The sequence below is a fragment of the Nicrophorus vespilloides genome, unplaced genomic scaffold (assembly GCF_001412225.1).
Source record: "Nicrophorus vespilloides isolate i.1.1-1 unplaced genomic scaffold, Nicve_v1.0, whole genome shotgun sequence".
Taxonomy (NCBI): Eukaryota; Metazoa; Arthropoda; class Insecta; order Coleoptera; family Silphidae; genus Nicrophorus; species Nicrophorus vespilloides.
In genome coordinates, this window is record NW_017099023.1 from 23,173 (window position 1) to 46,964 (window position 23,792).

Below are 23,792 nucleotides of genomic sequence, written 5' to 3' on the forward strand. Positions count from 1 at the left end.
GATATTTTTTTCTGTAGGTTATAAAATAATACACACCACTCTTTTTTATTTATTGATATTATATTTTAATCAATTTAAATTTAACAATGTGAATTGTTAAAATAAATAACTCGTATACAAAAAAAAGTATTGGAAATTTTAAAAGAAACATATATAAAATGAATATCTTATAGAAATATTAACATTAATTTTAAACGTACCATTTCGCAATACGATATTTTACCTATCTTTGGTAATTTATATGATCTACTATAGTAATGATGCACTTCGCCTAATCAGCATTACTAATTTAGATACTACCAAAAAAGAAGACAATAATTTGACACTAACATTTAACAGAAGCAATATTAAAATAAATACAAATTCGAACTTTATAATACTAATATAAATTTAAACGAACATATTTATGATCTAGTTGTAGCTACTGCTTTAGGATAAACTTAACAGACAAACATGAATACAATTATCGTAAAGCAAAATATTTGGATAGTTTTCTAAATGAAACGCATATTGTTGCTAGTATATTGAGATATCGGTTACAGTGGGATGACTTCGAGATTGACTAGTTTCATCGTCCAATCGTGACGAATTGCTTCTTTTATTTGAAGCTGCTTGGAGCACGCCAGTTACACTTCTCGATGTTGCTATAGGAACGTTCTAAAAAAAGATAAACGGCATTAGAAAACAGTTTAAGGGGTACAAAGTTACGAACTGTATTACCTCTAAATCTAATCATATGCGGTGGAATATCTTGAGTGGTCGTGGGTCTTCCATACTGGCATCCCTTGTAAGCGCTGTTATTCCTCAATGATGGTGGTTGAATACACAATACGTCTTCATTCATGCGATAAGAAGTCACAGAAGTCGTTCCAATGGTGTCATCATCGTAAGCGTTGATGTCAATGTCGGTCAACACTGCAAGAAAGAGAAAAAAATATTCATGAGCAGATATTCGCATGACTCACATCTAAAATGGAAAAGAGCGTTGCGAAAAAAATAAATAAAAATGGCATTGAAGGAAAAAAACGCATAAATTTTGAATGGCATTGTAATTTGTTCCCAGCCCTAAATACACGTTTACGTAAGGCCGTGTAACGCGTGGAACCGTTGATAACAAAAAATTGCGCTAGTTGCAAAACTGGTGCTTTTGTCTCCGAGAAACTTATCTTATCCACTAATTTATACAACACCTGTTAATTATTGCAATTACTTTCGCGAGACGGAGGATCGATATTGCATCAGAGGTTAACTATATTTGTGCATTTAAAATGCATGGAATTTGTCATTGACATTATTTTTTTGTATTCATATTTAACGATGAATACCGAAGATCGTACATGTTTCTACGATGTGTTCCTAAATGATTTTGTATCAACCAAAATACACAATTTCGATTTCGCGAATTGTATAATACGAACGGATCTCCAAAACCATTAAAAAAAAAGTTATGCAATAAGTTTGCTTCTTCCTTTCATTCAAAATATGTTACTAATTATTGGAGAATTATACATCGTAAATACCCACCGTTGCAATTCTTTAGAAAGGAAGATGGTATTTTAAAAAAAACCGTTTTGTAACTATTGACGATTGATCATCGACATGGGTGGCTATAAAACATTCTAGAAACGTTTTTACATGTAAATAAAAAATAGGAAACACATATGGTTTCATTAAATGTAAGGTCTGTCTTTACAGACACTTATCAATTAACAAATGTTCATTCGCATCGTTTCACATGTGCTTAAATGTGCAAGGAAATTCAATGATTTCAAACATTGTGTTTGCATTACCAGACAATAAATTGATTGGCTGAATGAGCTCCTTTTATATTTCACTTTTCTCAGTTTCTTAGGTAGTATTGATTCAAAATGCAGACGCTATAAACTAAACCAAATGCGATTCATCAATTCCGCCGATTGGATAGACCAGCAGTTAATGGATTTCCAATTGGAGTCGTTCGTGTGAGGGTGTAGTGTACATTTTCTCATGCAGTTTGCGCCGGATTTACGGGGAACGTGCTGTTGATTCATAGCGCTCACGCAAAAAAAAAAACTAGGGAGAGGAAAACGTCGAGCTGGCTCAGCAACAAATATTAAAAAGTAAAGGGGCGCAGGAAATGGAATATTTCCGGAGGTTTACGGGATAGAGGCAAAAAATGTATATATGAAAATCCGCGGAGCTAACGTAATTCCGAACAGTCGCGAATGAAAAAGTAATCTCCGTTATTGCCCAAGTTCATCCCGTAATCGAAGCAGACTGGGACTCCTCTGCCCAATCGCAGATCGCAAAAATTCCTAGCTTTATGCTAATCCGTTAGGTTCGTTCCCGTTGCCGATCAAATTTAACACTTTACACTCGTTGCGGTTCTTTGCAATTGCCCTCGTGCATTTCTATGCATCTCACATCATTTCGTTCGACCATTTCTTTTCTCTAACTGTATTATCTAAGCTTTCGATTAAAATTTATTTGTATTTTCACTGTCACTTATCAATAGATTTATTTTATGTAAACAAAATACGGTTAATAATAGCAATGTACGATTATCATAAATTAACCTATTACTATCGGACTAAACCCTAAAATGTATTGATTTATAGATATCAATCTTCTTCAATTCTAAATGCGTGACACGCATTCATCGTCCATGGTAATTCAATGAAATGCAATAAGTAGTAAAAATGGATACCATCAAATAGAATAATGTACAGTAACAATCATAAAATTGATATAAATTAAAGTGAAACAACATTTTCTTGATTGAGAAATATTTTCATTTCACGTAAAAGCGAAAGCACAACGATTTATGCTGTTATCGAGAAACGGATACAAAATTATCTAACAGATACCAATAGTATTTGGGACACTTTACTTCCTTAAATTTTGTAAACTCGTTTGCTTAATGTTAATTATTGTATTTATTTGTTAAGTTATAATTATCAAAGAACGGTTATTAATCTGACACTATATTTCCATATTAATTGACCAATCTTTCAGTCATTTACATTGTAGAAATTCGTGTCTTTACAAAAGTTGCCTAACTTAAACGTCTTTATTTTAGAAGATTACGTTTTATTGCATTCTAGTTAGTAAATACTTATAATAGTTTATCTATGTCAACTTTTTTTTTTGAAATTATAATTATTTATAATCAATTGTTATAAGTTTTAATCTTACGGGGAAAGAACATTTAAGAAATCCAACAATAGAGATATGCACCAATAAAGCCATAATAAATGATCAAAACAAATATTAATCCTAAATACAAGATAATACTAACATTTTATGAGCACTTAATTTATTTTCTTTCGGTAACTTAGATTTATTTTTGATGTTCGATTGCATGTATGTTCAAAAGATAACATTATTATCAGTTTTACACTCAAAAAAAGAGAAAAGCCCAAAACATCTCTTGGGTGGTCAGATCGATAAGCCGAGGTTCAATAAACCAATTATTTGTCATGATTTGACATTTAAAAAAAAGTTAACCCCCACAAATGAATCGAGAAAATTAAATTTCAGAGCTTACATTTTAATTAAGTTTCGTAAGAATTGCAACCTTGTATGTCCGTGTTTCATCCCTCTCAAAGCGCTGATATCTAATCCGTTTAGGCTTAGGACGCATAAAAGAAGGAACTTAAGAAAGCGTGCCTCGAAATTGAATCAAAAGTTACTTACGAGATAATCTATTGTTGAGAGTGGAATCCCATTCGTCTCCCCTCCGGTCCATCCATTCCCTTTTCTTGACGACTTCTTGCTGGGTGCTAACCGTATCAGTGGGCAATCGTCTCAACGCTAAAAACACAAAAAAAAGAAACAATTGAAAACTCGTGATTCGAATTATTCGCGGTATGCAAAAATCGAGTTCCACCGATAAACGCAATGCAAATAGTTCATAAGATTGGAATAAATAACAAAATAAATGTCAGTCCTTTTAAGAGCGTAGGTGTTAGAGTAATGATAATTATTATATGTTGATATGCATTATAAGAAGTATCGCAAGATATTAACTGTGACCTTCGCAGACTGCGATTGGCTTTAAAACTCGTTAACGTTTCGGTCTCTTTATATAAGAAAACACATGTACATAATTATCCGAGAAAGAAACTTATTAGAAACACTTCCTTAGTAGTTAGAGACAATCGTTGCGGCTTTCAAACAAAGAAATGGATATATAAAAAAGAGCAGAAAAGAAAACAGGAAGGAAACCGCTATAAACTTAGACGAAACGATACAAAGAAACAAGTAGCTACGATGAGTCTCACTTTTTCTTTCAATATTTATGTATTACCTGCGTTATTTAATCATCGCTCTATTAATAGAATTATTCAATTAATTCACGGTCTTGTATTAATATGCAAACGAGTGGCATTCGTACTTCATGTGCGCTTCTTTTTAAAGCCATATTGTCGATGTCTATTTCATTATTCCAATCTGCACCCGACAGCATAATTAAATGACGCTTTCCTCTGCATTTTTATATGCCACGAATCGTGCATTTTTAGTTTATCCCATCCCAAGAGCTCCGTGACTACGTGCCTTTCAGCTAAAGCTAACCTTCTTTTTTTGTATTTGTAAAGTTAATGAAATATTTGTAGCTTTTTTGGTATGATAATTCATAAAATATCGTAATAAAAATATGAATAATAATATTTTACCTCAATATTTAACAACTCATATCATCGGTAATAGACTTAATTATATAATCTATCAAAAGTAAATATATTTTGAAATGTTTCAGTTTTTGGTCTACTACTTATATAAGTTATATCACATAATGTTTTTGTCATCTGGATTACATTATCAATGGTTTCTTTAAAAGTTTCGAGTTGGAAGTAATTATGATACAACATGGATCAGCAATGATAATTCTTAGGCTTGGTCTTAGACCTTTGGATATTCTGAATTGTTAGTTTTAATAAAATAATTGTCTAAATGTACCACGTTAATTTCCGGCCTATATTTTTTTATCATATTTTAATATTTGAAATAATAAAATTATAATATGTATTATTATACTTTTTCATTAAACAAAATTAAAAATATTCATCATTAGTACATTGCTAATGATTAGGTAATATCATAGTAAGTTACTGAATAATAATTGTCAGTCATTAAATCAATGGCGCATGCCATAACCCATTTGTTAGTCTCGACGAGATAAAGCGAAAAGGAATGCGTGTTCATTTAACCATCCACTTTTGCAAGTAATTTGACAATAATATAATCTCTGGATTTGGTGTTTAGACAAGCAAACAAATAATTAGAGTCATGGGCGCCAGAAGACTTGCTTCTCTCCTTTTTGTTTTGGTTTTCTTTATTTGAACTAATTTTACAATTAGTCTCTTTTAAAATTGTTTCTGAAAGAATTTAATCGAGACATACAAAGAAATAATGTTAGTAATAGATATTTATAAAAACAAATTACTTGAATATATTGTTACAAATTATGCAATTAGTATCATTAATAAGTTAATTGTTTATATTATATTATATTTAATGTAGACTAATCGTTATTTAGAATTAAGGTACGTAACTGTTGGATGTAATATTCAATTAATCTCAAATTTTATTTTTATCTGCTATAACTAGTTTTATGGTAGGTTTATGTCTAAGATTTTTATACTATATGAATGATACTTACAGATTTTTTGACGATCAGCGAGCCAATCATCCAGACATCTGATATTGTTGTTATCCCGTTTTTCATCGCATGAGCTTCTGAAGGCCCTCTTCCTCTCCTTACAATTGTACGTGCATTCCTCCAGCATTTCAAACCAATCTTCAAGTCCATCGGTGGCTCTCAAATAAATCTTCCCATCTCGTCCCATCAAGACCAGAGCAACTGTGCTGTAAGTCTTCTTGTTCTCCCATTCGACGCGATCCACGTCCACCAGCTTCACCTTGAAGAGAAACTGGCCCATCTCCGAAATTCTATCGTTACCGGAGGCGCGCCTGAAGCAATGAAGGTAGTCCCTGGTCAGGATGAAGTAACGCTCCTTCCATCTGCTGAACAGCTTATCACGTTGCTGCCATAGTAATCCCTTCTTTAGAGCGTTGTAAGCATCTTTTCCATAATTTGAAGGCAATAAAGACTAGAATCAAATAGAGAAAAATGCATGATTTCATTACGTCGTATATAATTTTATTGTTACAATGTGTGTGGTAGATAATCTGCTAAATGTCAGAAGCCATTACTTCCTTCCGTTAAAAGAACCGCTGAATATCTAGCCCCAAATGATAAGATTAGTTTGTCAATTGTTTCTTTGTATTTTCCAGCACAGATGACGAACTGTGTAGCGTGAATGCGGCATCCAATTTTTATTTTTATAAATATTAATTAATATGGAAGAGTGGATAAAGTTTAATGGCGGAAAAGGTAGTTAGCGTGCATGTGGGGGTTGCAAATAGCGAATGCATCGCTAATTGAGAGATGGCACAGGTTGGGTTGATTAGTATTCAGCGAGTTTTGTTTCCGCTACACGCTGGATGACGCACATTTTCGCAATTAACATATGTGCACATAAATACTGAAGAGCGAAAGAGCGAACGTTGCGAGGTAAAAAAAGGGCCTTTAATCACACGGATGAACGAATCGCGAACGCTCCCCGAGGGCGACGAGCCCCTGCCATTCATTTGAATGTATTTCAAACTAAATCAAGTTTTAATCTGCCCTCGCACACCATTAATTATGTTCAGATTAAAACCAGTTATTTTTTCGTTTGTCTTCAGCGCAGAGGGAAGCAACTGCAAATATAAATAGACGCAAATTAATTGCAAGTGTCCGAGCTCCTCCTGATAATCTCGACTATTAATAACTGAAATATTCATGTTTTTTGTTTAACTTACGAGCAAAGTAAACAATTGGTCGAGAATTCAATGAAATGCTCCTTCAATTACTCCATTAAGAGAAAGTCACGCCTTGCGCAACAACTGTAAGGGTTATTATGTATACTGCAGAGTGTGTAATTACATTTTGTGCAGGTACACATTAACCGCAAATTGCGTGTATTATTGGTTTCAAGAGTAGTCTCTAAAAAAAAGAAACTCTATTGCTCAAATTATATACAAACACAAAACGTTCTTGTACTAACAAAGCGAAAGTAGTCTCATTTAGATTATATATATAAATTGGACATAACATGCGAATTCACAAAGAAACAAGAAAAAAAAAACAGAAATAATGAGAAAATCAAATTATAACAGACAAATCGTAACATACTGGATTGTGTTATGTTTGCCTTGTGATACGTTTTGTTAGAACTGTATTCTTTAAATCTTCCTCTCAACCATGAGCTTAAAGTTTTGAATGTATCATTGTAATTCGTATATGCTTCTAATAATGTGTTCTATTGAAAGATAAATTATACATTCGACTTTATTGCTAGCAGAAACAGTCTGCTAAAATATAATCCTATTTCATTAATTCCACGATAACGGCAAAATATTTTATTTATAGATACCAGTGAGTCGCAGATGTTGCAAATTTGATTATTTACAATTTCTAGATTTAAAGGGTTAAAGTGTCACGCCACAAATATACTGATTTTACAAATCTACGCTGATATTTCCTGTCGAAATGTCTTATCTAATATACCAAAGATTAACTCCTTGTTTACACCAAATACAATGATTACCAAACGGTTATTAGTATTCTCTATCCAATACCACTGATAATTTCCGTTGAAACGATCGTTAGCAAGACTTTCTCTTCGGAGGAAGTTCAGATGGAATTCTTCCTGCAATTTATTCATGTTACATTTTTTAGCACAAGAACAATTTTTAGTATCATCTACAAAAGCATTGTAAATAATTCGCATACATATACATAAATAAACGTTTGAAAATCCTATTTATCTTTCTACTCTCGCTGTGCAATAATATTGTGTTCACGAGAAATAAAGTATGAGCGTCAATTGTGTGTGAATGATCTTCTCCAAATAATCTTTTCGCTCCAATGCGTAAACATAATTTTCTTCAAATATAAACAACTTTGACAGTTACGTCTCAACTAGTCACCCATTTCTTACTAATTTATGAATTCGAGTAGTCTGAAAGATGTTTGTTAGCAAGTTTCACGAATATATTACTAGGAATTTAATAGTGCATATATAATAAACATATAGAGATGAAAGTGCTTTCTTTACTTATTAATATCATCCAAGTACTAATAATACAAATTATGAATACATAAACAACCATTTACTATTCAACATGTTAAGTTTTAAAAAAATATATAATTTTATAAACATATTTCTTCAATTGCAGTTGGTGCCACGAAAACTTGGATTCAATTAAGTGATTGAGCTATGACATCAAGTAAAAAAACAAAATGTAGAATTACATATATTATATATTCCATACTTATTTATAATACCTTTCACTTTCTTATTATGTAAATAATTGGAAAATAGTTATTTTTCTCGAAACATGTAATTATTTTAATACCCAAGGAATTTATTCAAAAATTAATTTAAATATTTGCAATATAACTAATAAAATACATATTTATAATAATTATAAAATACTTTTTCTCGCTTCTTTTTTTTATTAATTTCTTGAATTCAGAATTTTTACGTTTAGTTTCTTTTCTGTTACAGAATAATATAATATGTTTCCAGTGATTATGATTTAATATCAATTGTTCAAATAGTAACAATACATTTTCTTGTGTAAAAAAATAATCTATCAGATGTGTATCATCGTCATTTAATATTCATTAATATATTTCAATAAAACAATATTAACGCCATATATTGTTTTATTGAAATATATGAATGAATATTAAATTAAAAATACGAAACGCTGAAATATTTATGATGAGAAAATACATATTGATGTAAATGTTGTTCTACCGAAAAGAAAGTATGATTTTATTACAATGTGAAGGATAAAGAAAACCACCTAATTAAGGTTAGGTCAATTGAGCTGTCAAATAAAGTATTAAATGTTTCGTGTTTTTTTTTGTATGTAGGTTAAGTGCGATAATGGCAAGCATAACCTTATTGCGGAGGATACGTCGCGAATTCAAATTCAAACGCGCGATTCGTCCGTTCAAGCGTTTCGTACGCGATATTAATGCAAATTTTATCAATTAAAAAATAATGTATATATGTGCGCGAAACCAGTTTCGCAAATATAATGAGACATATTTCAATCGCGGTGGAAATTTCTTGGACACTATTTCGCTTTCTACGGTGCCCGGTAATTGCACCAACCAGTATGTAGTATTAGTAGCAGTAACAGCTTCCTTGTTTTGCCTCTCAGAATTTCTTAACACTGCAAACGCACATTCTGACGCACGGCACGAGGATTTATTTTGAAAGGCCTTTCCCAGTAGCAACATGGGTTTCGCGGTTTCCGTTTCGCTTTTTGTATTTGGGAAAATATGCTAATCGCGAAATTTTCATTGCACCGCATTGAAATGCGCTTCTATTATACATATTTTTTTCAATGATTCTTTTCGTATTTTAATTCTTTCTACTTTCTTGCCTGCTATTTTGAGTTGTACGAATGTCAGGTTTACATGCTGGAAATTACAATTAGAAAGTGCACATAAACAAATAACGCTTCAGTTGTTCCACTTGGGAATTCTAATTGTGTTTTACTTTTTACGCTTTTGCATCTGCAAAAAAAAAATGCTGGTGCATAGTATATACAGAAATGTAATAATAAAATTTTCACCGTAAAAATACGAAATGCGACAGACAATTATTGTTAAATTTGCTCTAAGCACAAAATATATATATATATATATATATTTTATTAAATTGTCCTATTAACTTTGGAATATATAAGTTACAAATATATAAATTAGAAATTGAGCAACAGCATATATTATGAAACATAGAAACAACTTATAGAAAACTATAGAAAACCTAAAAATAGTGCAGATGCACTTGTATATAACTAAAAAAAAGTTATAGCAAGAAGTTCGTTGAAAATGTTGGAAGAGATAATAGCTAGTTTATCTATTAATATAAAGGATGTTCGATTAATCTAATATTAATCTATAAAATTCCTGGGATTAGATATAAATGTCGATTTAGAACTAAATATGAAATTAAATAGAAATCTGAGCAATCCCATTATTGCCAAATGAATTTTGTTTTTCCAATATTCGAAATAATTATAATTTGTAACTTCAGACTATAAATTTAAAATAACATTCTTATGTTTATACAATGGAACCTCATTTAACGAAATGTCCGGATTTTTACTCGTATAGTGTATAGTTTAAAAATGATGTAATAGACGCGCAATCCGGGACTTCTCTTCTCATCGTGACTTGTTAAGCAAGTCATTTTTCTTACATTTCATTTTACTCGTTAAGAAAAATGCTCGTTAAGCGAGGTTTCACTGTATTCTGTAACATTGCATATGATGATAGACGTAGACTACATTTCACAAAAAAACCGATATTCGTATATGTTTCAATTTAGAAGACATATCGAAATACCAGTAAAAGTATTCGTTCGTTAGTTCATTAACATATGTCCTTCTAAATTCCTATAAACATTCCAATACGATTAAACATATTTCCATTCAGTTGCGAATTAAAATATATAAAAGTTTTAGCCACAATTAAAATATAATACAATAACGATGAATATACATGAATTGAATACAATAATAATATTTTTTATATATGAAATTATAGTAGATACGTTTTCACTGAAACCGCAATTTCTCATTCGATTTATTTCTAGTCTGTCAATCAACTTTGGAGAACGAGACAAAGAAATTTCCTCCCGTCGAAAGCCTCGGAATTACTGCCTTTGTTACTATTGTGGAAAATAAAAGTGATCGAAAAACAAACAACAAAAAAACAGAAATTGAATTTTTATTCGATAATCTATTTATATTAAGTGCTAAGTAAAAATAGAATTTGCGTCCGAGAAGAATGAAGATTTTGAAATGCGCAATAGTTGATGGAATAGTTAATTTCTGGTAGACATTGAGATGATTCATTCAACATTGCGAATGTGTGATTCAGATATCAAATATTATTGTGTTTCGCGATTTTATTTTGCATTATTCTCTCCTCCTTTTTTTCCTTCCTTTCTTTACGAACGTGAGCGACACAATTCATTAGAATTTCAAATTGACTCGCGTAGAATTTCACCGACGCGAACTTGAAATTCATATCCACCAATTTGTCATTCGTTTCTGATTACTCACACAACTAGCAAATCAAAACATCATTCTTGAATTCCACTGCTCAGAAATTTAATGACTTTTACTTTGTACTTTCGATCACCACGTGAAATTTACATTTAATAAAAACCAGAGCAATAACCAGCGTTATTTTCAAGGTCAAATTACCGGCGGTTTAGATACTCTGCTATAAACAGTGGAACCTCGCTTAACGAGTTTAATCCGATCCAAAATTTCAGGATTTTTACATATTGAAAAATACATATAATATGTGTACAAAAGTTTTAAAAATAATGTAGCAGGTGTGCAATCTGGGACTTCTCTTATCATCGTCACTCGTTATGCAAAACGTCTCTCTTTAAGCAAGTCATTTTTCTTACAATTAATTTTGCAATTTAAGCGAGGTTTCACTGTATATGCAACCAAATAGTACGGAGTTTTGGCAATATCCCGCATTTTTTTGAAACCGAGCAAAAAGACAGCATAAAATGAGACTTAACAGTATAAAGAACATTAAGCGTATACAAAAATTATGTTGTGTACAATTATTGTTGTTCATTTAAAATTTTGTTTGTTTTGAAATTGTAAGGTAATTTACTTAATTTTACTGAATCTAATACCAAAAATAATTGGTTTATAATTCAAAAATGTAGTAGGAAATCCTTCAACATTCAAATGTTCATTTGTATTATGTCTATAAGACTAGTTAAATCATATTAAAAATTGTGTGAATTTTTACTAAAAATTGGATAAAATTAAATATAATAAAATTATGTAGTGGAAATCAGGAGATTATTGTAATTCCATGAATTACGTTTAACTAAACGTAGAATGCTAAAACTATAATATTCTCTTTACCAAATAAATAACTTTTACAAATAATTAAGTAATTTAAAAGATTTATAATAATAAAAATCTAAAGGTGATTGAACAATATATTAACTCTTACGACGTTACAGATTGCCTAGAGATAGTGTAGCAGAAATGAAAAGTTTAATTGTTAATATTTATGATTCTGTCAAAAAAAACTTTCTCTCAATTGTAGTTTTTTTCATACTTTTTTTTTCATTTGGTCTTAAAATAGAGGAGTAGAAAATGTGGTCCAAATTTAAATGTTCTTTTCTTATTGAGATGAGGATGTGAGTAACGCATAAATTCGGTATGTAATGCAAAGTTGGAAATGTCCTAAGCAGTTTCCTGATTGGCGGGTTCAGCTGGTGTTATAAAATTCTTTGTGCAATTGCCGATATGTGGGTGCCAACTTCCCGCAGCGGTCTAACGATTACAGCTTGAACGATAAATGAATAAAGAGGGTCACTGTATGTGAATGGTGCGTCTTTGTGCCTCTGAATCACCCATTCCCAGGGATTACACTCTCTCTCCCCGAAAAATGAAGATTAAAACATTTATCGTATTCGCACTTGGATTGCTGCACTGTTTCACAGATATCATTGTCACGTACCAAAAATCGTGCAGATACAGAAAAATTAAATAAGGTTTGTTACAAATATACTAAGGAATTCTTTTCGTTGCAGCTTCCACAAAAGGTTTTATTTATTCCTCTGGATGATACCCGTTCGCTGACTCACCCTAACATCGTTGCAAGTTGAGGAAGAAATATGCGCATTTAAATACTACAAATACACGGATCACTTTCGAAAGTGAATCATAAAGTTCATGAACGATGACAAACAAATCCATCGAATGTTTAAACTGTAATAAGGGTACATATCATTGCTTAAAAATAACACACTACGTCTTAAAGTAATTTACAAATTGAACACGAAACGTAAATGCAATATTTTCTTATTAAACTAAATTAATTGTGTTGTTGAGAGTTTCTAATTTATTAATTAAACTATTAAAATATTCATTTATATCGACCATATTTTGACTCCAGTCAAATCAAACATAAAAATATTTTATATGATTTAAATTATTGGTTCAAGTTTTGCATAATATTTGATATTAATTTGCCCTACATTTCAAATTTTACAAAGTTTTCATCAAACACATATGTGTTAAAATAAACGAAGATGATTTATAGAACCAAACATCAAATAAATCCCCCCAATCAATTGTCGAAATGCGAACGTCAAGAAGTAGATATCCATTTTGTGAATTATGATTTCGGGCGTTATCAATTTGACGTAAGCGATCTATCATATACCGGGTGTCACGGGTTCATCTTCCCATTTATTTTCCTCTCTTGATATACCCAACCAAGCAAACCCTCGGGCAGAAAAGCGGAAAAATGAATTGCAATAATTGCAGACACCCCCGACGATATCTTATTTCACCGTGAGAATCGATTTCTTCCCATGATTGGTTGAAGTTGACAGGTGTTGCAGTTGCATCACGAATGCCAAACATCTACCTTCGCTCAAACGGGAATAAAAGTAAAAGAAATTCATTCAGCAATCTATAAATATTTACAACATGATATTTACATTCTTCTTAAAAAATTATTGGCCAAACATGAATACATAAGAAAAAAAGTACATTCTAACATAAAATTAAAAAAAATATATATATTAATAGGCTGGCCAAAGGGCTAACGACCGAGGTCTTTCCGCTCACATTCTTTTTATTTTGCTATGCTGTGTACTATAAAATCCGCGATATTTAATTGTAGATTTTATAGTGTTTTATTTCCTGAGAATTTTAAAATAACTTTACTTTGTAGTCTTACCAAGAAAACCGCGAATAAAATTGTGTAAATATTATACTTTTCTAATTGAAATTACCATAGAGATTATTTAAAATAATAAATAATCCTATAAACTATTTAATAAATTACAACTAAGTTCCATTTAGATATGTAAATTATGTATGAAAAGTAGTTTAATAATTGTAGTTAATTCTATTTTTAAAAGAAACAACATATTATTGAACTATTAATAAAATGGAAATATAAATGTATTTATAAATGTAAATAATATACCTGCATCACTTAAATATAATTGTTTTGGTGGAAAGTACGATATTTTTAAAAATGTGTTATTTGCGTCTATTTTATTTATGATTATTCTTAACAAATGATGTAATGAGTTTGGAAGTACAGCAAAAGTCAAGACCGGTAGTAATATTCGTATATAATAAAATCTATTTGGAGGAATACGTTGTTTACTGTCCATTTTTATTGCTGCAGCTTGGCTTTTGAGCATGCAAAACAGTTTTTAAGTTAATTAAAATTAAATTTGAGCATGCCCCAATTAACCCGAAATGTAATTTCGAAAATGATATCAGTCCGGTGTGTTCTTTCTTTCACGAACAGGGCTTTTAAACAAATTGGTATTGGTATTCTTTTTTGTTGTTGTTGTTGTTTGCTTTACACTGCGAACGTTGGATGGCGAGGACTTGTAATGGACATGAAACACGTGAGAGATTTTAATTTTCGGATCGAATCAGATCGTCCTGTCGTAGCTGCACCTAAAAGGGTATATCATCAATATGCATACTTGAATAGCAATTATTTCCTCCAATCAGGTACAGCCCATTGTTAAGATCAACACCAACACTGTGCGCCGATAACAAAATTTGGACACCATTGTTTGCTGCAATAGCATCCCGCATGAATTATTAGGTGAAGTTGGAAACACGCCCGATGCACACTCTTCTTTGTCGAAAGTCGAAACGAAACGCTCAGACTTTAATCAAAGTAAATAGGCTCCGCCGAAAAAGGCTTTATTCATCTTCTCGTCCTCTCATCTGGCCATCATCGCTTTGTTTCCCCCTTTGCCAGTGTCTTAAACAAGCCGTGAAACGTGCCGCAGAGCGAAATACATCTCCGACGACAATGACACACTTTTCGCAGTCTTTCTTTTCTCGTCTGACGGCGTTATTCCTCAGCTCGTTACTTCTTCTATTTCGTATTTTCCGCCTTTGCACTTTGGGTTACTCAACTCGGCGAGGACAGTAGTTCTTTCTCTCCGGAAAAGAAAACACGGAGAATCGATCAAGGGGAGAGACGTCTTCGTCGTCAGGTGTCCGCCGAGATGATCAGAAGCTTTCACAAATCCAATAAACATCCACAAAGCGAGCAACAAAATATGCGATACAAAGGTATTCAATTAAACTTTTTTATGTAGCTCCTTGCAGAAAGCGTTTCCAAACGCCATATGGATTTCTTCACTTTCATTTAATGTCCAGAGCAATAAAAAGTCAGTATAATATAATACAACACGCACCGTCGGCTTTCCAAAATAAATAAACAACATATACATTAGGAAAATGGTCTAATCGAAAGTTACGTTCCCACAAGTATTTCATAATTTAACAAGCTTGTAAACACATGACTTCCCATTGTCAAGGTGCTCAAAAACGTAATGTCTCGCATACTAAATCTAGCCGGGAAAAATGAATTGAGCTGGTGATATATTAATAAGAAACCCTTTCGCCTTATCCATCAATTCTCGAGTCGAACTATTTCCCGGAGGAATTTCGTACACGAAAGTCATTAGTCCGGAAACCCATTTTACCGATCGCATTTCCGGTTTTTCAAAGCAATTAACGCGTCGCTTACATATTGCCAACTAATTACCCGCATTAATTAACTGAACTCACCTAGGCGAGTGTTTGATAGAAGGAAGAAAAATGCATAATTCATGAGAGGGAGTACGAAAATCGTCAAGTCGTGATTAATGGAAATTGTTTTATTTATTTTTCACTTAACAGCTCGACTGTCGTCTCTGCCAATTTGGCAGAATGTAAATTTATTATCGTACAAGAGACGCCCATTACGTAATCGCGTGATTCATCTGCATGGATGGATGTGTGTTTGACACCAATCAAGTTACTTAACTCTCCGGGTGATCTCGGAGCGCCAACAATTAACTCGAACATCGCAGGATGCAGACGAGGCCCAAATATGTCACGCAAGTGACTTTCAAACATTTCCCTGTGCTCGCACATTCTCTTCCTGCTCTGCTCTCTCGCGAAAATCCCACCAATCAACTGCTGTTTGCATTGATTAGATTGAATTAACCAGAGCTAGTTTCCACTCTTGAATACATACATTTATACTCCGACAATATTTGCTTAGCATCCTATCCTATCCCATCTGCCGAACGCGCAAACACGCTCGTCGACCATTTGAAGTATTCAACACAATAAATTACATTTTCTATTCAAACAATTGAACATTTAAATTCAATCCGTGCTCGCAGAATGCACAGTTGCCAGTGCATCTATTGGTCCATTCAATCGAAGCTGCAACGAATTCGATTACCCGTTGACATTGCCGGATTTTGTATGCATATGTGTACGTATATATATTTTCCGTTTGTATTTTCAGCAAAACAGAAATTAACTTTGAAACTCCGCCAGTCGATCAGCTGGCAGTCGTCCAGCAATTACGTAAGACCTGAGGCGTATTGCACAATGAACACAATATATAATACCTGGGCTTCGACCGGACGGACGGCAAACATACATTTTTTATTATTAAAATCAATATTTACTTTACTTTATTGAGTGAGGCTCACTTGAAACATACTTTATCAATATACATTATCAAAGTGAATTCAGAAATGTGTAAATGTGCAATTAATATCTAAATAATTCAAAATGCAAAGGTTTTTATTTTAAATGCACATCAATGACGAGTTCTTTCATTATTGTGTATTGTGAATGTTTGTAGTATTACGATTTGGTAATTCTAGGAAATCGTCTACTACAATGCATGTTATTAAAAAAGAATTCCGCACTAATTACGCTCATCATGTATCATTTATCGATCCCATAGACAAACGCATTATATAATGCAGTTTCAAAATACTTTGATCAGACTAATTTTTTTATATTAATTATCTGACTATCATATTATCAATAGTGTAAAATCCATATATATAATCTGTTTGATTTCATAGTAAATTATTTTATATAATCAAATTTCATTTTTTATCTTTGTTCTAATAAATACATAATTATTTACTTGTAATTATATAATGAGTCTTTTGTATTTATATAAAAAATATTATAGTGACGAAATTGAAAACTATATTATCATTAAATGTATATTTATTCTATTTGAAATTAAAGTGCAATATTATATCTAACTTCAAAATAAAATAACATATTGATTATAAAATATTACACCAAAGTAGTGTAATTCTTCAATGATATTACACATTTTATATCGCATTGAATTTAATTATGAATAATAGTGGACAAAATGAAGAAATTAGAAATGTATATTAAATTAAAATGAAATACTCAAACATTTAACATTGGAAAATTGTTGAATATTTGTTGTCGATCTCATTAAATTACTCGGACAAGAGGGAGCAAGCAGATGGTTATTGACCGACAGCAGATTTTCTTTGCAGAAGCGGAGAACTTTCCTCGGCGGAACGAAAACGTCTTTTTGCGTTGCGGTGCCATTTGAAGTGCAAATGGAAACGACGGAAACCGTGAAAGTCCAAATGGTTCGAACGGTATTCTGCAAAATCTGTGGTCCCACAATTATCCAAAATTATCTATTTTTGCATCGCCTTCGGACGAAAAGAAAACAACCGATGCTAATCGTCCATTCATGGCGTAATGAGCTGAGACGATTTTGTCGGCACGCGAGTCCGCACGGACCATATAATCTAATCTCGCACATTCCAAAAGCAAAACTCTTACAACGCTCTGATTGTTGTGCAAACACGAAATGTGCAGATTTCTGTTTGAAAATGATAAAATTTCACTACCTCCATGAGTATTATCAGTTTTGGGGCTACCTGATAATACAAACACATGTTTGTCTTTCCTCAAGTATTTTACTGCTCATTGCTCATATTTGGAAATATTCCATACGTATTATTTAAATATTTTACTTGTGAATCATGGCAATGCCCGAACGGATGGGCAACGTCGGATCTACCTTATTTACTTCGGACGGACGGCTCTTGGATTTTAATTAAGACATTAATTCGCCAGGCTCGACTCGAAAATAGATTTCCTATTAAGTCATTGACATAGGAAAACGAGCCGATCACCCTACACAATGAAGAATTTGAGTTGTGCCGAAATTGAGGTTATTTACTTGTTAAATGCAATGCACAAGGAAATTGCATTTCTGTATTCATTAAACTCAAGTTAAAATCACTTTCTCTATTCGCTTGCCATGCGGTGGAATATTTAAGAATTAATTTATAAGACTGAATTGCATAAACTTCCATGATTAGGAAACCGCTTTTTTATCTCTTTTTCCCGTTCAAATTTTGGAACTTATGCAAGTTTCTATTAATGTAAGTAATTCTGCACACGTAATGTAGTCAATACTAAATTTGGGACTGTGACAAATGATTATGCTCTTTTTAAGAAGAAAATAAACGTGACAGATTTAGTCATTGTCATTATTTTGCTGGTAACGAGGAGGTCAGTTTTCTGTGCTGCGACTCACATAGAATTGACATCGTTACACTTCATTACGTCAACACGACCGCATTTCGTGCAATATTCCTCGGCGATAGAAGAGGAAGAAAAAATAAAATAAAATAACGTTTTCTTAAATATAGTAGAAAAATACCATTCGTGGAAAAGGAGGAATTGGAAATCTGGGGCTTACGTAACAGCTCCTTGCGCAGCCCATTACGCGGAATAAAATACTACAATTGACTATGTTTTCCTACGTTCCCCATTTTCCCTCTTTGGCATAGCATTATTTGCCGTAACTGCATTGCCGACGTCTCTCGTTCATTTATCCACTAACGTTGAAATATGGAAATCGTTTCATTAATTTGTAGGCAATAAGCGCTTGGCTTTTTAAAATGTTTTCGCTGTTGCGAAATAAAAATTACTCCATCCATGTACAGTCTCCTTCAATACAGTTTAAATAACTCTAAAAAATATGTATTACACAAATGAGAAACATTTTTCTGCAAATATATTCCATTTCGTAGTATATCTGGCAAATTTCTACGTAAAATATAAGTTACGAAATATATACGAATGATTCATGTACAAGCCATTGGGTAAATATTTAAATAAGTTTCATTTTTTCAAGTCTCCACATTACAGTGGGAGGAGGAATAACGTGACTAATAACATAAAAAAAGTTCATGAGATTGGTCTACTTTATGTCTAGCATATTTTACATAGATGTAATTACATTCTCAAACATTGTACTTGAATCAGATACGCAAATCAAGATTTTAAACTTGTATTTGCATTTCTTAGAAGGTTTCACTTTTAATTAGCCATCGACCTCGTAGTCTCTCAAGCGTTTGTAATGTATCAAATCGTGTATATTTTTTACAAATCTGTAAATTGAAAGTTAAAAAAAGTAAGGTGTATATTATTTTACCATTCGTTAAATAAATTCTTAAAGCAATACATAATAAATATTTTTATTGTTTAATATTAATATATACTTTGTTTAATATTTATAAAATATTGTTCTTATTAAATAGCTCCTTAAACAAAAAAAATCAATGAACATTCTATAACGGTGTTCAACTTTAAATTTTTTTTAAATATTTTGAATTGCTAGCGTTTTTGTAATTACTGTTGCGGCAAAACACTGTTTTTACTCTTCAGCAGAATCTTCACATAATTGATCTACTCTTAGTCCCGTTGTACTCGAATTAACGGGGATCTACTCTAATTTCAAAAAATCTAATATAATAGTAATAGCTAGATTATTCATATAACATGTAATGAAATTCTTTAGGTATAATACCAATTTTAGATAAAATTAAGCAATTTTGATACAGATTTCAAAATTAAAAAATGATAATTTAAATTACATCCAGCTGAGGTGAATATAATAAATGTGTGTTTAAGCAGGTCCCATTTACATATCTTATCGCCTAACAAACAGAAATTAATTAATAGAGAGGAGTCTACAGAATAAAGTTAATTAGACCGGCATAGATAATGTTGCGTTTCACTAAAAAATGAGTTTGTTGGGAAATAAAAATTCTCATTTTAATATATTATATACTATTATTGCATATAAGTATAAAACGTTTGTAGTGAATTTTAATATTTTCACTAAACTTTTTTGTTCCATTTATAAAAGAAATAAAATAACTGTTAAAGTTTATATCTCAAATAGTTATCTAATTAATTATATTCCAGTTATGACAATATAATTGCAGAAAATATCTAGCAAGTGCAGAAAAACCTATGTTAATTGCAGTAATTGATGTGTATGTAAAAACTAAAGTTTTTAAAATAATAATATCGATAAGAATGTACAATTTAAATACGTTCAACTAATTTGTAAAAAAAAGTAGATCGAAGTCAAGGTTCCTTTCAATGAATGTAAATAATGCGTTTTTTTTAAATAATAGATAAATAGATGTTGGACAAAAGTTTAAAAAATAATGTTTTTAACGTTAATAAATTAACATTTTAATAAACTGTTGAGTATTCCGAAGGTTATTTGCAAGCTGGAGGTTATGTTTTAAGTTAGAATATGCAGCAATTAACAACGCGAGAGGCGCGCATACTAATAATTTAATTAAATGTTTAATAAAATTTATGGGACGCAAAGAGAGGTACAAATCCTCAGGGTTAATGCGACTGGTATCCGAAGGCCATCTATTAATCGGCACAGAACGCACATAATTATTACCAGTAATAATTGTTATTAAGCGAAAGACAGAATGTCCTGCAGCAGCAAGCACAGTCCCAGTATCATTTCAATCTCGAAGCCATTGAACAAACACGACGGATCGAATCTATATTATTAATCGGGTTTACTTTGTCTTTGTTTAAATGAGTCGCTTTTATCTCGTTCCTCGGTGCAAAAGCTGTGCGTGGTTTGTTTTTACAAAACTTTTTTTTCTGTTCCTGTTGTTTTGCGTTTAGTTATTTTGTATTGAATTTGGATAGAAGAGACAAGGGAAGTGGGTTCGAAAAAATAAACAACGTCCGCCCGTTCACGAAGTAAAATAATAATGATAAAACTTTGCGTTTTATTTATTTTCTGGGACGCGGAGAAAACACTTTTATCTATTTACACCACAAACTCGCTTTTATATCCGTTATAACTCCCGTTCCTGCATACATATTACAAACCATTTAACACAAACTTTTCTCTTCCACTGTTACGCCTTTGTTTCTCTTTCGGTTCGGTCCCTCTTCCCAGTCTCAACAATAGAGAACTATGTAAAAGAGAAACAAACGTGATTGAAGGTGTAAAGTTTCAAATTATTTAATTACTGCTATCATGTATATCGCTGTTACTTTTTGTTTATTTCAACCGAATGAAAGGCCGGGTTTTCTGCGAAAATAAAGTAAATATATAAAATACAGTTCTCCAAAGAACAGTTCTAACGGCTCATCGTCAATATGAAGCACTTCCATTCAACCTTATGATTATTAACTACGATAATTATTGAACACAACTACTCTTTCATGGAAGCATTATTTTCAAATGAGTGGTTATTTGTAATCTTTATACTAAAACACTACTCGAGAAATGCAAATATTTACTTTCCACCTAGCATACATCTTTAACAAACAAATTATGTAGCTTTGAGATACACTGTATATTTAAATAGATGCAATGTACAAGAACCTATATTCAGTTATAATATTAAATTACGTCATCTTTAAATAAGAGTACTCGTTATAAAATAGGAATTTTGAAAAACTGTAAAATACTAAACTTGCGCTATATTTGACTGAAAATCATTAGAGTTAAGTTAAGCAACGCATGTAATGGATGAAGATTCAATATCTTTTGAAACTAGATATGCTATTTTCCAATATTGATGTGTGACAAACAAATTTGTATGATAATAATGGATCTAAATAATATTAAATTTATACATTGCCAAACTAATGTATGTTTGCTTTAAAGGAATGTTTTAATGAGTAACGTGTTTCACGTAAATGAAAATAAACTAAATCGAAAAATCATAACTCTTCATTTTTTACATATGTGTGTTAAATAGTGTATTTACGATTTCATTACAGAAATTCGGTTTAAAATAGAAACGTGTGAATTAGTAGATTTGAATAATAGAAATAAGAAAATAATTTACTGCACGATATTCAAAATGTATTTCCTTATATATAATTTTAAAATTATTATAAAATATATTTAAGTTTGCACGAAACACAACGTATTTATTGAATATATTCGTATGTATGCTGCAGTTGCAACATTTAGTCAGCCTTACTACTTCTAATTTCAGGATACAATGCAAGGTCTTTAGGAACCACACAAAACAGCTCTCTTTATAAAATCAAATTATTTATGAAATACGTACTACGTTTGAATATTAATATTTTGTTATAATAGTACAATACAACTCTCAAATATGGTCAATTACGGCCGATAGTAAATTCAAAAGAAAACCCATATAAATGTTTCTATTAATTATTTTTGCAAAACGTCACAGCTCCATTATTCTTATCATTTTATTAGCCTCGAGTTAAGAAAGGGCATCGGTCCAAGTACGCTAAATTGATTAACTTGAATGAAATTTACTGAAGTAATCAATGCACGCAATGATTAATTATAATAATGACTTGAATTTTCCGTTTGAATGAGAATTCTTCATTCCACGTCAATATATAGAAATATAGTAGACTGCAAAGTATTCACCTAATTAAATGGATCAATTCAAGTACATCAAAGGTGATTTGATATATTACACAAATGTATACAATAAATACGGCTGAATAGGCGATTCAATGGGAAGTTGGGAATGTAACTTCTTAAAAAATAAAATTTCTCTTTGTTTATAAAAATTCTACAAGCAACAATATTTCAAATAAACCTGTTTTATATGTCTATCGACCATATAGTTATTTTATTCTAAGGATTTTAATAGCAAATTACGTTTTATATAGATACAACCATTAATATTTTTTTTCAAGCACAGCTTGATGATTCAACATCATATTTGCCTTATGATTTGGTTTTTAAAATATTTAAATGTATTCTTGATACAATTTTCAATCTAGTGAATATTAAAAAAATATCCAATTGTAAAAATATTTCATGCTCAATATTCTATATACACATTCTCGAAAAGACGATTAAAAAGTATTCTATTCTTTTGCAGAAATACTATTGAAGCGGGTTTAGACAAATGATGGATTAATCATAGAAAAAGTAGAGGAAATGAATTAATTCTTTGAATATGAAGATAAATTTCCCACGATCCGGAAACACATGTTCGTGACAAAATCCCAGAAGGGTTAGTGTGCTGTGAACTTGCTTCGGTTGGGCGAGGTTATTGAAATAGTTGGTCCGACTGAATATTTACCTGTGTGAAGGCTGCTCTTTGGAGTGCAGCCCCGTCCCTGCGTACTCCTTCGTCGTGCCTCAACATCGCACGTTCGACTCTTGCGAGCGTGGGTGAGTCTAGGATGCTGGGGTTGACCGAGGAGCGCCCCGATGCCGTGCAGCTCCCCGCACTTCCGCCACCCTCGAGCACCAACATTACTTCGATTCTGTCTTTGCACAAATCAAATTCTAAATTAAAATTTAAACGTGACTCCTTTTGCTTACGGGAGTACGCAGCTAAACCGACTAAGAAGTCTGTATTATATTTTTTTTGTAGGCAATACTCTTTTCGCGCACAAACAGCTATCCAAATCCGTGCCCTATCTGCGCTGCGGACCGCAAGAAACTGAGCGTTGAGCGCTCACAATTTTGCTATCTAGCCAGAAATTTCGTAGAGGGG

The 23,792-nt window shown here is 31.8% G+C and overlaps 1 protein-coding gene across 1 annotated transcript; it reads right to left on the reverse strand.

The window, feature by feature from the left end:
* Positions 1 to 172: 172 nt before the first annotated feature.
* Positions 173 to 23,743, reverse strand: LOC108563872. The gene is made up of 5 exons (XM_017922675.1): positions 23,373 to 23,743; positions 5,642 to 6,092; positions 3,676 to 3,792; positions 721 to 915; positions 173 to 657 (listed from the first exon to the last, which is right to left on the reverse strand). Exons 1-5 carry the CDS (start codon positions 23,547 to 23,549, stop codon positions 599 to 601), a joined length of 999 nt encoding a protein of 332 aa, XP_017778164.1. The 5' UTR covers positions 23,550 to 23,743; the 3' UTR covers positions 173 to 598.
* Between the last annotated feature and the right edge of the window lie 49 nt (positions 23,744 to 23,792).